Below are 12960 nucleotides of genomic sequence, written 5' to 3' on the forward strand. Positions count from 1 at the left end.
ACGCTAGCGTCCCCCCCGTGGTGCACTCCATCAACAGCAGGTGCATTTCAAGAGCGGCAAATTTGAATCCAAATAAATGTCAAAATTCTAATTTTTCAAACATACAACTATTTTACACCCTTTGAAAGATAAACATCTCCTTAATCTAACCACGTTTTACGATTTCAAAAAGGTTTTACGGCGAAAGCATAAATTTAGAGTATGTTAGGACAGTACATTTACAAGAGTTGTGTGTAATGTTTTGTCAATTCAAAGACAGGGTCACCAAAACCATAAAACCAGCTAAAATGATGCACTAACCTTTTACAATCTCCATCAGATGACACTCCTAGGACATTATGTTAGACAATGCATGCATTTTTAGTTCTATCAAGTTCATATTTATATCCAAAAACAGCGTTTTACTATGGCATTGATGTTGAGGAAATCGTTTCCCTCCAATAACCGGCAGTCAAGTCAGCATCACAAATTAAATAATTAAAATTAGAAAACATTGGTAAAATATTATATTGTCATTTAAAGAATTATAGATTTACATCTCTTGAACGCAATCAACTTGCCAGATTTAAAAATAACCTTACTGGGAAATCACACTTTGCAATAATCTGAGCACTGCGCCCAGAAAAATACGCGTTGCGATACAGACTAGTCGTCATGTTGGGGAGATCTAAAATCGAAAATACTATGTAAATAATCCATTACCTTTGATTCTCTTCATCAGATGTCACTTCCAGGTATCACAGGTCCATAACGAATGTAATTTTGTTCAAAAAAGCTCATCATTTATGTCCAAAAATCTCCGTCTTGTTAGCACATGATCTAAGCCCGCCGGACTTCACTTCATGAACGAGGGGAAAAAATATATTTACGTTCGTTCAAACATGTCAAACGTTGTATAGCATAAATCATTAGGGCCTTTTTTAACCAGAACATGAATAATATTCAAGGTGGACGAATGCATACTCTTTTATAACGTATTGGAACGAGGGTACCCAACATGAACTCGCGCGCCAGGTGTCTAATGGGCCATCATCGTTCCATGGCTCTTGTTCGGTCAGATCTCCCTCCAGAAGACTCAAAACACTTTGTAAAGGCTGGTGACATCTAGTGGAAGCAATAGGAAGTGCCAAAATATTCCTCAGCCCCTGTGTTTTTCAATGGCATAGGTTTAAAGGTAATACAACACATCAGGTATCCACTTCCTGTCAGAAAATGTCTCAGGGTTTTGCCTGCCAAATGAGTTCTGTTATACTCACAGACACCATTCAAACAGTTTTAGAAACTTGAGAGTGTTTTCTATCCATATATAATAAGTATATGCATATTCTAGTTACTGGGTAGGATTAGTAACCAGATTAAATCGGGTACATTTTTTTTATCCAGCCGTGCAAATACTGCCCCCTAGCCCTAACAGGTTTTTAAGTACATGTTAATTACATGTTATTTGTATTAAAAACACATCAACTGAAATAGCAGTGGTTGTAGGTCAAGTTACCCTACCATAACTATATGACTACACATTGAGAAGCATTGCAAGGTCAGCTATTTTAATTATAATTTTCCATCCCATAAAAATGTATATTTCCTTGACGGCAGACATGTTCAGATTCAGGAGGGTCTTTCCCCCAACCACCTAAAGAAGGCCAAGCTCATGTTCTTCTATGCCCGTTACCCCAGTTCCAACATGCTCAAGATTTTCTTCTCCGATGTCAAGGTGAGCCACATCCCGGGACCCCAACCTTTTACCTCTCACATTTCCACCTCTATCATCATGAAAAGGAGTAGGATGAAGTAGGCCCTAGACGAATTTAGCTCTTTGAAGTAGAAGTTGCCCTTGGGCACTGATCTAAAATTAGATTACCCTCCCAAAATCCTAAATGGAATTATTTACCCAGTGCTTATGGTAAGGATTTGGTGAGTGTAAGCTGATCCTAGATCTGTTCCTAAGGAAAAGTGCTACATGAAGCTCATGAAAACATACTTTGGGCTGGCACTCCTCTCCATAGTTATCTACCTGTGCAGGTGTGTTCAACACTGTCTGTGTGTCTGTCCTTTGTCTTCCCAGTGGAAGTGACTGTCCTTGCCCCCGGTTACAAGTGTAAGGACAGATCACCATGCCTGGACCTTTCTTCCTTTTTTTTGCTCTGTGTTTTTCTATGCTTGTGCTCTCACCTCAGACTGCAGTTAAAAGTTGAGTGAAGCAATTACTCTTCTCACTTCTCCCGAGTTGTTCTTCCGGCATAGTGCTTTACTAATGTGAAGTGCCTGTTGTGTCTCTTGCTGCATTGCTTCTGTATGAGGATCTTTTCCCTACTAAGTCATGGCTTTATGCAAAAGAGAGAGGATGAGGAAGGTGCAATAGGTAATATTTAGAAGGGAGAGGGACGGGGGGAGCGTGGACGTTACAGCATGGCAAAGGAATGGAGAGGGAGCGATGAAGGAGGGGTAGACATGGGGTAGATGATGGGATAGCGTGCAGAAAATGGGTTATATGAGTGGTAGGGACGAGGGAGGGATAGACATAAGCTAATAATATCTTGACTAATAAGGTACAAGTTCCCAGTTGTTTTGAACGCGGCATTATTCTTAGACTTTTCTTTACATTTTACCTTGATGACCTTAGCCTACGGAATAGGCATTTTTTTTATTGCAGAACCCTGCTTAACTGACAGGTTAAAGTCTGCTTGAAAGAGCCCGCTAACCTAGCTAAACTGCTAACGTTAGCCAGCAAGCTAAAGAAGTTAGTCCCAGTTGAGTTTTCCAATGGAGCCCTCTTTGACTGGAGGGGTAAATGAAGAGTTGCAGAGCTGTTGGAGCTGTATCTAGTATGCTTTGTTTTGGGACAAACTGGATCACCCAGAGTTCCAATGCGGCAATTGTTTGCTTGCTGAGGATTATAGGCTTGAGGTGGCTTCCTTGATCACACAGGTAGCCAGCCTACGAAGAAAACTGGGGTGGAACGTTTATCTTTTCTACGCCTGTGGCTGGACTGCATTCACGCATGTTGGATGCATCTCCGTCTTGTCGTTTGTCATTATCCGACTGGCCGGTGTTGCCTGGAGGCCGGTGTTGCCAGGGGAGCCATCTTCTGCCTCTCCTCTCCCATCTTATAGCGGAGAGGAAGGAGCACTGCAAGAGGAGCATTGCAATTAACGATGGCCACATTTCACGAGCTGTGGAAGCTGAAGACAGTGGCCTGCCACAAAGCAGCCTACACTCCCAACGAGTGGCCTGGAGCCGATATAAACAACGAATAGTTTCACCATGCTGGAGCCTGCACCTTCATCGCTGGGAGTACCTGTGTGTGCAGCCGTCGTGCCTACTCATACTCCTTCCCCTACGATTTCAAAGTCGACGTCGGCAACCTTCCATCCCTGCTCTAGATCGAGGCCTGCACGATCCTGTGAAGTGTTACCAACCCTTAGGAAAGTTAAGTAAAATATGGTGTTTGACCAGATACAATGCTATTTTACAGTAAAGAAATTGACATCAGACTTTCAGCACGCCTATAGGGAAGGACATTCAACAAGCACAGCATTTACACAAATTACTGATGATTGGCTGAGACAAATGGACGATAAAAAGATTGTGGGGGCTGTTTTGCTAGACTTCAGTGTGGCTTTTGACATTATCGATCGTAGTCTGCTTCTTGAAAAAACATATGTTATGGCTTTACACCTCCTGCTATATTGAGGATAAAGTGTTACCTGTCTAACAGAACACAGAGGGTGTTCTTTAATGGAGACTCTCCAAAATAATCCAGGTAGAATCAGGAATTCCCCAGGGCAGCTGTCTAGGCCCCTTACTTTTTTAAATCTACTAACGACATGCCACTGGCTTTGAGTAAAGCCTGTGTGTCTATGTATGCAGATGACTCAACACTATACACGTCAGCTACTACAGCAACTGAAATGACAGTAACACTTAACAAAGAGCTGCAGTTAGTTTCAGAATGGGTGGCAAGGAATAAGTTTGTCCTAAATATTGAAAAAACTAAAAGCATTGTATTTGGGACAAATCATTCACTAAACCCTAAACCTCAACTAAATCTTGTAATAATGAATGTGGAAATTAACCAAGTTGAGGTGACTAAACTGCTTGGAGCAACCCTGGGTTGTAAACTGTCATGGTCAAAACATATTGATGCAACAGTAGCTAAGATGGGGAGAAGTCTGTCCATGATAAAGCGCTGCTCTACCTTCTTAACAGCACTATCAACAAGGCATGTCCTACAGGCTCTAGTTTAGTCGCACCTGGACTACTGTTCAGTCGTGTGTTCAGGTGCCACAAAGAGGGACTTAGGAAAATTGCAATTGGCTCAGAACAGGGCAACACAGGTGGCCCTTGGATGTACACAGAGAGAAAACATTAATAATATGCATCACTACTTGTATTTGTGAGAGGTATTGACATGTTGAAAGCACCGAGCTGTTTGTTAAACGACTAACACACAGCTCAGACACTCATGCATACCCCACAAGACATACCACCAGAGGTATTGGCAGCAGCTAATGGAGATCCATAGTGAATACAAATACTAAATCGAATGAACGTGGGAAGTGGGTTGGCCCGACAATGGCATGACGCTGCGCCGTCTTGGCACTTGTTTACTAGGGATGGTGGAAGAACGTTCTGACTACTGACCTGATAGGTAAATGTTGTGACAGTTGAAACATAAAATGATTGTTGTTTTCGCTGCAACAGTTTAGCATTACGCTATCCTTACACTACTACCCATGATTGATTAACTTGTGTGTTTTGACATGGTTCAGTTAGCCATCAGTATTGATCGCCAATTACCAGCTTCTCTGTTTTGACAAATGCCCAGACAGGTCGTACATAAGTTATTGTTATGGTGTGATGGATGAACAATAAGCTAAACACAATCTTAGCGTTATGTCTGGTTTCCATATTTCAAAATATGAAGTTGATGTGATGTCAGAGACAGTAAATGTCAATGTTGTTTTAAAATGTTGGGGTCATAAATTAACTCTAAATCCACAAACAAGGATGTCCCAAACTGATGCTGTTGTGAAAATCTTTCTCTCTTTCTCTCTCTTTCTCTCTCTTTTCATGAAAGCTCTTGTTTTGGACACTCTCACTGCCCCCACAACCCTCTTTCCCTCTCTCGCTTTCTCTCTCTCTCGCTCTTTCTCTTTCACTTCATCTCTTTATCTCTCCTTCTGTCAGGCCTTTGTGTGTATTCGGCACACTGGCCTCAGTATTTGTGCAAGTCGTGCTGTGGAGTGGATGAGGTCAGGAGGTTTTTCCTTTTACATGTCATTCCTTGTCTTTTCTTTTTTTGCTGATGGTGTGGCATGCTCCCCCCGCGCTACGAAAAGCCAGGCGCTGGATTTCAGGGCTGGTTTGTGTAGAGTCAGCCAATAGACAACGAGAGATTATCTCCCACAATTCACCCCTGCAAAAACAGGAAGCGGTAGAAAGCCCTGATGACTGTGGATGGGCTTTAGTCAGAGAGGGACGGGCCGCTTCTCTTTCTGCTCCTCTTGTTGTTTTTCAAATAGCTTGTTGGTCTGAGGTCATGTGTATGGATTCTTCCTCCTCTGCATTGTTTGGCAGGCAGGGAGCTAGATGGACGCAGAGCAGAGTGTACCTGTTTGTCTGTCCAGAGCAGAGATGCTGGGTGACTTTGACTTTACTGTCAATGTCATCACAATGTGCAGGAGACACCGTGTTGGTGTGTCTCTCTCCTTTAAGGTCTTGCAGTCTGCTGTATTTGTGATGTCATACTACAACGATCACTGATAATACAGAATGGGGATTTAACATGATTTAACATGACCTAAGTTTACTCAGCAGCTTTCTAAAATATTACTGGATAAGATTATGACATGTACAATACATGACCAACAATATGTGGACATCTGCTTGTCGAAAATCTCATTCCAAAATCATGGGTATTAATATGGAGTTGGTCCCCCTTTTGCTGTCCCAACAGCCTCCACTCTTCTAGGAAGGCTTTTCACGAGATGTTGGAACACTGCTGCAGGGACTTGCTTTCATTCAGCCACAACAGCATTAGTGAGGTTGGGCACTGATGTTGGGTGATTAGGCCTGGCTCGCAGTTGATGTTCCAATTCATCCCAAAGGTGTTCGATGGGGTTGAGGTCAGGGCTCTGTGCAGGCCAGTCAAGTTCTAATAAACTGTTTATGTATGGACCTCGCATTGTGCATGGGGGCATTGTCATGCTGAAACAGGAAGCAACCTTTTTCCAAACTGTTGCCACAATGTTGGAAGCACAGAATGGTCTACAATGTTATTGTATGCTGTTGTAACGGTTGCCTTTAGAGAGAGCGGACCAAAACGCAGCGTTAGTGTTCGTCATATATTTAATTACGGCAAGAACACTATACAATAAACAGACAACCAAAACAGTCCTGTCACGTTTAACTTCTCTAGGGCCGGCGGGACGAAATCGTCCCACCTACGTAACAGCCAGTGGAATCCTGTGGCGCGTTATTCAAATACCTTAGAAATGCTATTACTTCAATTTCTCAAACATATGACTATTTTACACCATTTTAAAGACAAGACTCTCGTTAATCTAACCACACTGTCCGATTTCAAAAAGGCTTTACAACGAAAGCAAAACATTAGATTATGTCAGCAGAGTACCCAGCCAGAAATAATCAGACACCCATTTTTCAAGCTAGCATATAATGTCACAAAAACCCAGAAGACAGCTAAATGCAGCACTAACCTTTGATGATCTTCATCAGATGACACACCTAGGACATTATGTTATACAATACATGCATACCCCCCGCAAACTTCCGGTGAATTTACAAAAAATGTACTAAATTACTCACGATAAACGTTCACAAAAAGCATAACAATTATTTTAATTATAGATACAGAACTCCTCTATGCACTCCATATGTCCGATTTTAACCTCTTACATCTAGACGTTCCGCTAGCGGAACACCTGCTCCAATATCCAATGATAGGCGTGGCGCGAATTACAAATTCCTCAAAAATACAAAAACTTCAATTTTTCAAACATATGACTATTTCACAGCATTTTAAAGATAAGATTCTCCTTTATCTAACCACACTGTCCGATTTCAAAAAGGCTTTACAGCGAAAGCAAAACATTAGATTATGTCAGCAGAGTACCAAGCCAGAAATAATCAGACACCCATTTTTCAAGCTAGCATATAATGTCACAAAAACCCAGAAGACATCTAAATGCAGCACTAACCTTTGATGATCTTCATCAGATGACACACCTAGGACATTATGTTATACAATACATGCATGTTTTGTTCAATCAAGTTCATATTTAAATCAAAAAACAGCTTTTTACATTAGCATGTGACGTTCAGAACTAGCATACCCCCCGCAAACTTACGGGGAATTTGCTAACAATTTACTAAATTACTCACGATAAACGTTTACAAAAAGCATAACAATTTTTTTAAGAATTATAGATACATAACTCCTCTATTCACTCGATATGTCCGATTTTAAAATAGCTTTTTGGTGAAAGCACATTTTGCAATATTCTAAGTACATAGCCCAGGCATCACAGGCTAGCTATTTAGACACCCGGCAAGTTTAGCACTCACCAATATCAGATTTACTATTATAAAAGTTTGATTACCTTTTGTTGTCTTCGTCAGAATGCACTCCCAGGAGTGCTACTTCAATAACAAATGTTGGTTTGGTCCAAAATAATCCATCGTTATATCCGAATAGCGGCGTTTTGTTCGTGCTTCCCAGACACTATCCGAATGGTAAAGAAGTGTCGCGCGCATTGCGCAATTCGTGACAAAAAAAATCTAAATATTCCATTACCGTACTACGAAGCATGTCAACCGCTGTTTAAAATCCATTTTTATGCCATTTTTCTCGTAAAAAAGCGATAATATTCCGACCGGGAATGTCCATTTAGCTAAACAGAGGAATGAAAACAAACCTTTCGGTCGACGCGGGCACGAGCCTGAGTCTCACAGTACTGTAACCAGCCACTACCCAAACACGCTACTTTTTTTCAGCCAGAGCCTGCAAAGCCACGATTCCGCTTTTTGCCGCCTTCTGAGACCCTATGGCAGCCGTAGGAAGTGTCACGGGACAGCTAAGATCCTCACTCTTCAATAAACAGCGACAAGAAGAACGACACCTTGTCAGACAGGCCACTTCCTGTAAAGGAATCTTCTCAGGTTTTTGCCTGCCATATGAGTTCTGTTATACTCACAGACACCATTCAAACAGTTTTAGAAACTTTAGGGTGTTTTCTATCCAAAGCCAATAATTATATGCATATTCTAGTTACTGGGCAGGAGTAGTAACCAGATTAAATCGGGTACGTTTTTATCCGGCCGTGTCAATACTGCCCCCTACCCCCAACAGGTTAACACAGTAACACGAACAGAAACAATTACCCACAAAACCCCAACGGAAAAACATGCACTTATGTGTGACTCCCAATCAACAGCAACGAACTTCAGCTGTGCCTGATTTGGGAGCCACACACGGCCCAAAAGAAAGAAATACAAACACATAGAACCAGAACATAGAACGCCCACCCAATGTAACGCCCTGGCCATGGTACAAATCTATCGTTCTGCCCCTGAACAAGGCAGTTAAACCACTGTTCCCCTGTAGGCTGTCATTGTAAATAACAATTTGTTCTTAACTGACTTGCCTAGTTAAATGAAGGTTAAATTTAAAATAAATTCTCCTGGCATCCGCCAAACCCAGATTTGTCCATCGGACTGCCAGATGGTAAAGCGGGATTCATCACTCCAGAGAACGTGTTTTCACTGCTCCGGAGTCCAATGGCGGTGAGCTTTACACCACTCCAGCAGAGGCTTGGCATTGCACATGATGATCTTAGGCTTGTGTGCGGCTGCTCGGCCATGGAAACCCATTTCATTAAACACCCTAATGAACAGTTATTGTGCTGACTTTGCTTTCAGAGGCAGTTTGGAATGATTTTTATGCACTTCAGGACTCGGTGATCCCATTCTGTGAGCTTGTGTGGCCTACCACTTTGCGACTGAGTCGTTGTTGCTCCTAGACGTTTCCACTTCACAATAACAGCACTTTCATTTGATCGGGGCAGCTCTAGCAGGGTAGAAATTTGACAAACTGACATGTTGGAAAGATGACATCATATGATGGTGCCACGTTGAAAGTCATTGAGCTCTTCAGTAAGGCTTTTCTACTGAAATGTTTGTCTATAGAGATTGCATAGCTGTGTGCTCAATGTTATACACCTGACAGCAACTGGTGTGGCTGAAATAGACAAATCCACTAATTTGAAGGGGTGTCCACATACTTTTGTATATATAGTGAATGTCCCTGTTGTCTTATAGAAAATGAATAGGATTTTGTTTCGGTGTTGAAAAGAGCGTAATCGTTGAGACTTGAGTGTTTTCCTTCTCTGGCGCTGTGTGCATAGTTTTATGTAGGTTGCATGGTAGGGAAGCGTGTGTGTGTTTTGTTCCTTTGTTGTTAACGCTTAAGGTTGACCTTTTGCAGGCTCTCGAGTGTGAGTGTGAGAAATACGCTCTCGCCGTTCCTCTCTCGTCCCCCTCTTAGCTAATCACGCCTACACATACAGGCACACACACACACTCCAACAGGCCATGTACATCTCATGTCTCTCTTGGCTGACCCCTGCCAGCTCAGATTTAAGAGTCCCGGTGATGTGTTGCTTTGAAATAGTTCCCCCGACAGAACACTGACAGACCACTGAAAACTCTGGTCCTTAGCTGATATCAGGGGATCTTTATCCCCCCACAAGCAACTTAATGAAACAAGAATGGGACCTGATTTGTTGTAGCAACAAGGACTTTTAGTAGACACACTTATATTGAATCTCTCTCTTTCTCTCTCTGTATACATGTAACGTGTGATTAAACCACATATCATCCTCGTACAGTAGATATTCCATACAGTAGATTTAAACATGCATTGTGTCAGATAGATGTTGAGGTATAAAGCCTAGCCTGTATAATGAAGCAATCCCTGTCCAAAGTGACAAATCTATCAGTTAGAGGGCTGGAGTGACACTAAAGGTCTCCAGTGTGAGTGATGGCATTTCTTTCACTGACTTTAATCTCAGTATGCAGCCCTCAATCACACACACACACACACACACACACACACACACACACACACACACACACACACACACACACACACACACACACACACACACACACACACACACACACACACACACACACACACACACTCACTCACACGCACACACAGGTACCTCTCACTCCAACCCATCCAAGAGAGAGTGATGTGCCTGAGTAGTGACGTATCTGTGATAGTGAACTCGCAAATGTATGTGCATGAGTGTGTGTGTCTTAGAGTCTGTGTTGTGGACGTTGGTTCTTGCCTGTGTACAATAATAGCCCCTGTGTGTGTGTGTAATTGTAAGAGTCAGTAGTTTGTTTGTTTGACACTTCGATGTCATGAGCCTTGCTTGCTGACAGCTCACGTTCCTATGCTGCCCTGGTCTATTGTCCAGCCCTGCAGTTCTCTACACACCCCTCTCCCTCCCCCCTCCTAACTCTAACCCGCCCGCTGTTCTGCTAACCCTGCACTTTAGGCCTCGTCGCCCCCCCCCCCCTTTCGCCACCCGACCATGCCAAACAATGTCAGGCGGACATACTCTTTCAGTCCTCCCCCCATTATGTCATCCACAGACCATCCCAGAAAAGAATGACCCCTCCTTTCCCCCCCTCCAGTCACTTTCTCTCTCATCCTCTCCCTCTCTCACTTTATCGCTCCCTTTTTTGCTCTCTCCTTCCTCTCTGTTCCAGCCCATGCCTAGCTCAAATGAGGCCGTGTGTGGGCCTGCGCTAGTGTGTGTGCATGTGTGTGTGTGTGTCGGCCCGGATCAGATGAGAATGTGTTCTGGAACAATAGCCAGAGCCTAATCTCCATGTCAAAACCGCTCTCCCTCCCCAGCGAGTGTCTGCTCAGCATTTAGTAACGTTTTGTCTCCTATTCTAACAGAATCACAAAAAGAGCAGAAAGGAGGGGTGGAGGGTGAGCGTGGGGGAGTTGGTGTAGGGGCGGGGCAGGGCAGGGATTGGGGGATAGGGGGGTGTAAGGCTTTTAGGGGAGGGGGAAGGGCTGAGGAATGAGTTAAATGATTTTGGGGGGCTGAGGGCTGAGGTAAAGGGTTTTGAGGGATGCGTGCATGTGTGTGTGTGCATGTGTGTGCGTATGTGAGTGTGACTGTCCAGGCTGGGGACTGTGCTGGGCCCTGAGGTCCTTATCTCCCCGTCTGGCTGTTTGGACAATGTGTTTTCAGTAGCGAGGCAAAACGGAAGACAGCTCCAGCGCCACTAGGTCTTTAATAGGTTTATGTCCTATTGAATCCATCCAGCCACACAGATCAGATAGCCAGACCTTCTCAGCACTCATCATCTCTCTCTCTATCCCTCTCTCTCTCACTCTTTTTTTTCTTTTCCCACTTTCTTTTCTTTTCTTGTAGCCTGAGAGGGGTGGAGAGGCAGGGTGCAGTGCAGGGTAAATGGTGAATGGGGTTAAGTACATGTTTGAGCCCCCTGCGGGCAAGGGAGCTTTAGATGATGACTTAATCGTTTTCCTGGTCAATTATGTGTTTGTGGTCGCTCCCCTCCCAGCCCCGGTTATGATAGGGGGGAGGTCCGGTCCCCCAGGGAAAAGAGTAGCAGACACACGCTCGCTCTTTTTTTCCTCTCTCCCTCTGTCTTACTTTATGTCTCTCTTTATTATCTTCTCTCTCTCAGTCCTGCTGTGGTCTTTCTCTCTCTTGTCTTGTATCTCTCTCTCTCTGTTATCATCCTGCCTCCAGACTCCCTGATGTGATATGAATCCCCCTATGCCCCCTTAACTACACTCAACATTGATGTCTTCATCACAGAGCCCAGAAAGCCTTAAAACAATTGGTTCTGTACAAGAATGTGGCCCTATATACTTTATAATGTCAAATAAAATAAAATCCAATATTATCAGTGTTGGTATTATCATAATGTCAATTAATTTTAAATAAATAACCATAATTTATTCTATAATTATTTTCAGAATTATGATAATTATTACTCAAAATCTCTCTGAGCCTTTATCTCTCACAGTTTAACTACCAGAGTTGGGCTCAATTCAGAATTGAATTGAGAATGCCTCCTAAATTCCAATTCAATTCTTGAATTTGAATTGAATTTGATGTAGTAAAAGGGATACAGAATCACAATTTGAATTAAAGGAAATAGAATTGAATTCACTTAAACTCATTGAAATTCAAATGCCTCTTCTATTTTATATTAGGTCTAGTCTATACAAATAAACATCTTGTACAATTTTCAGGACAAACTCTTCAAATGAATGATCAAGAAAAACAAAACCTGTATGCAAATATTATCCTAAGTTGTTATATTTCATTAATCACCTACATTTTGTGTAATACGGGGTAAATACTACATTTCCCAGAATGCATTAGTTTAACCTAAAATACATAATTAGAAAATCAAGACAAAATGGCTGCTTGCCACAAAAAGCTTAGAGATGTGATCTGAATAATGTTACTTACCACCCTCATTCACTAACAGGGCTTTGGATGCAAGGACTATTGGGCCCAACTGCTGTCATTAGCTACATGTTAAGCATCCAGCTGAGTTATAGGGGGGGGTTATAGTGGGAATGATCAGTAGTTCTAAGCTCATGAGGCATAAACAGTATGAATGATATTCTCCAAGAATCAATGGGTTTACATTATATCCAAAAAGTAAATTGCACCAAACAAAATCTTTGCACCAATCACGGATTGTGGCTTTAGAATACATAACACAATAAGGTTGTGTCTAATATAACTGCATTGTTTGTCGAGAAAATATAATTGCCTTTCCACACACTAAGGTTAAAAGACTATATGAACATTGTTTCTAAGTGATATGTTCTTTGGTGCTAGAGAAAAGTGATATGTTCTTTGG

At 42.5% G+C, this 12960-nt stretch overlaps 1 protein-coding gene across 1 annotated transcript in view; it reads left to right on the forward strand.

The window, feature by feature from the left end:
- Window positions 1-12960, forward strand: part of LOC106571759 (prospero homeobox 1a) — a 43801-nt gene that overhangs the window by 14678 nt on the left and 16163 nt on the right. Inside the window, exon 3 of the mRNA XM_014145186.2 lies at window positions 1607-1714. Within this exon, the coding sequence (XP_014000661.1) occupies window positions 1607-1714 (108 nt within the window). The remainder of the gene's footprint in view (window positions 1-1606; window positions 1715-12960) is intronic.

This window comes from Salmo salar, chromosome ssa15, assembly GCF_905237065.1.
Source record: "Salmo salar chromosome ssa15, Ssal_v3.1, whole genome shotgun sequence".
In the NCBI taxonomy this organism is placed as follows: domain Eukaryota; kingdom Metazoa; phylum Chordata; class Actinopteri; order Salmoniformes; family Salmonidae; genus Salmo; species Salmo salar.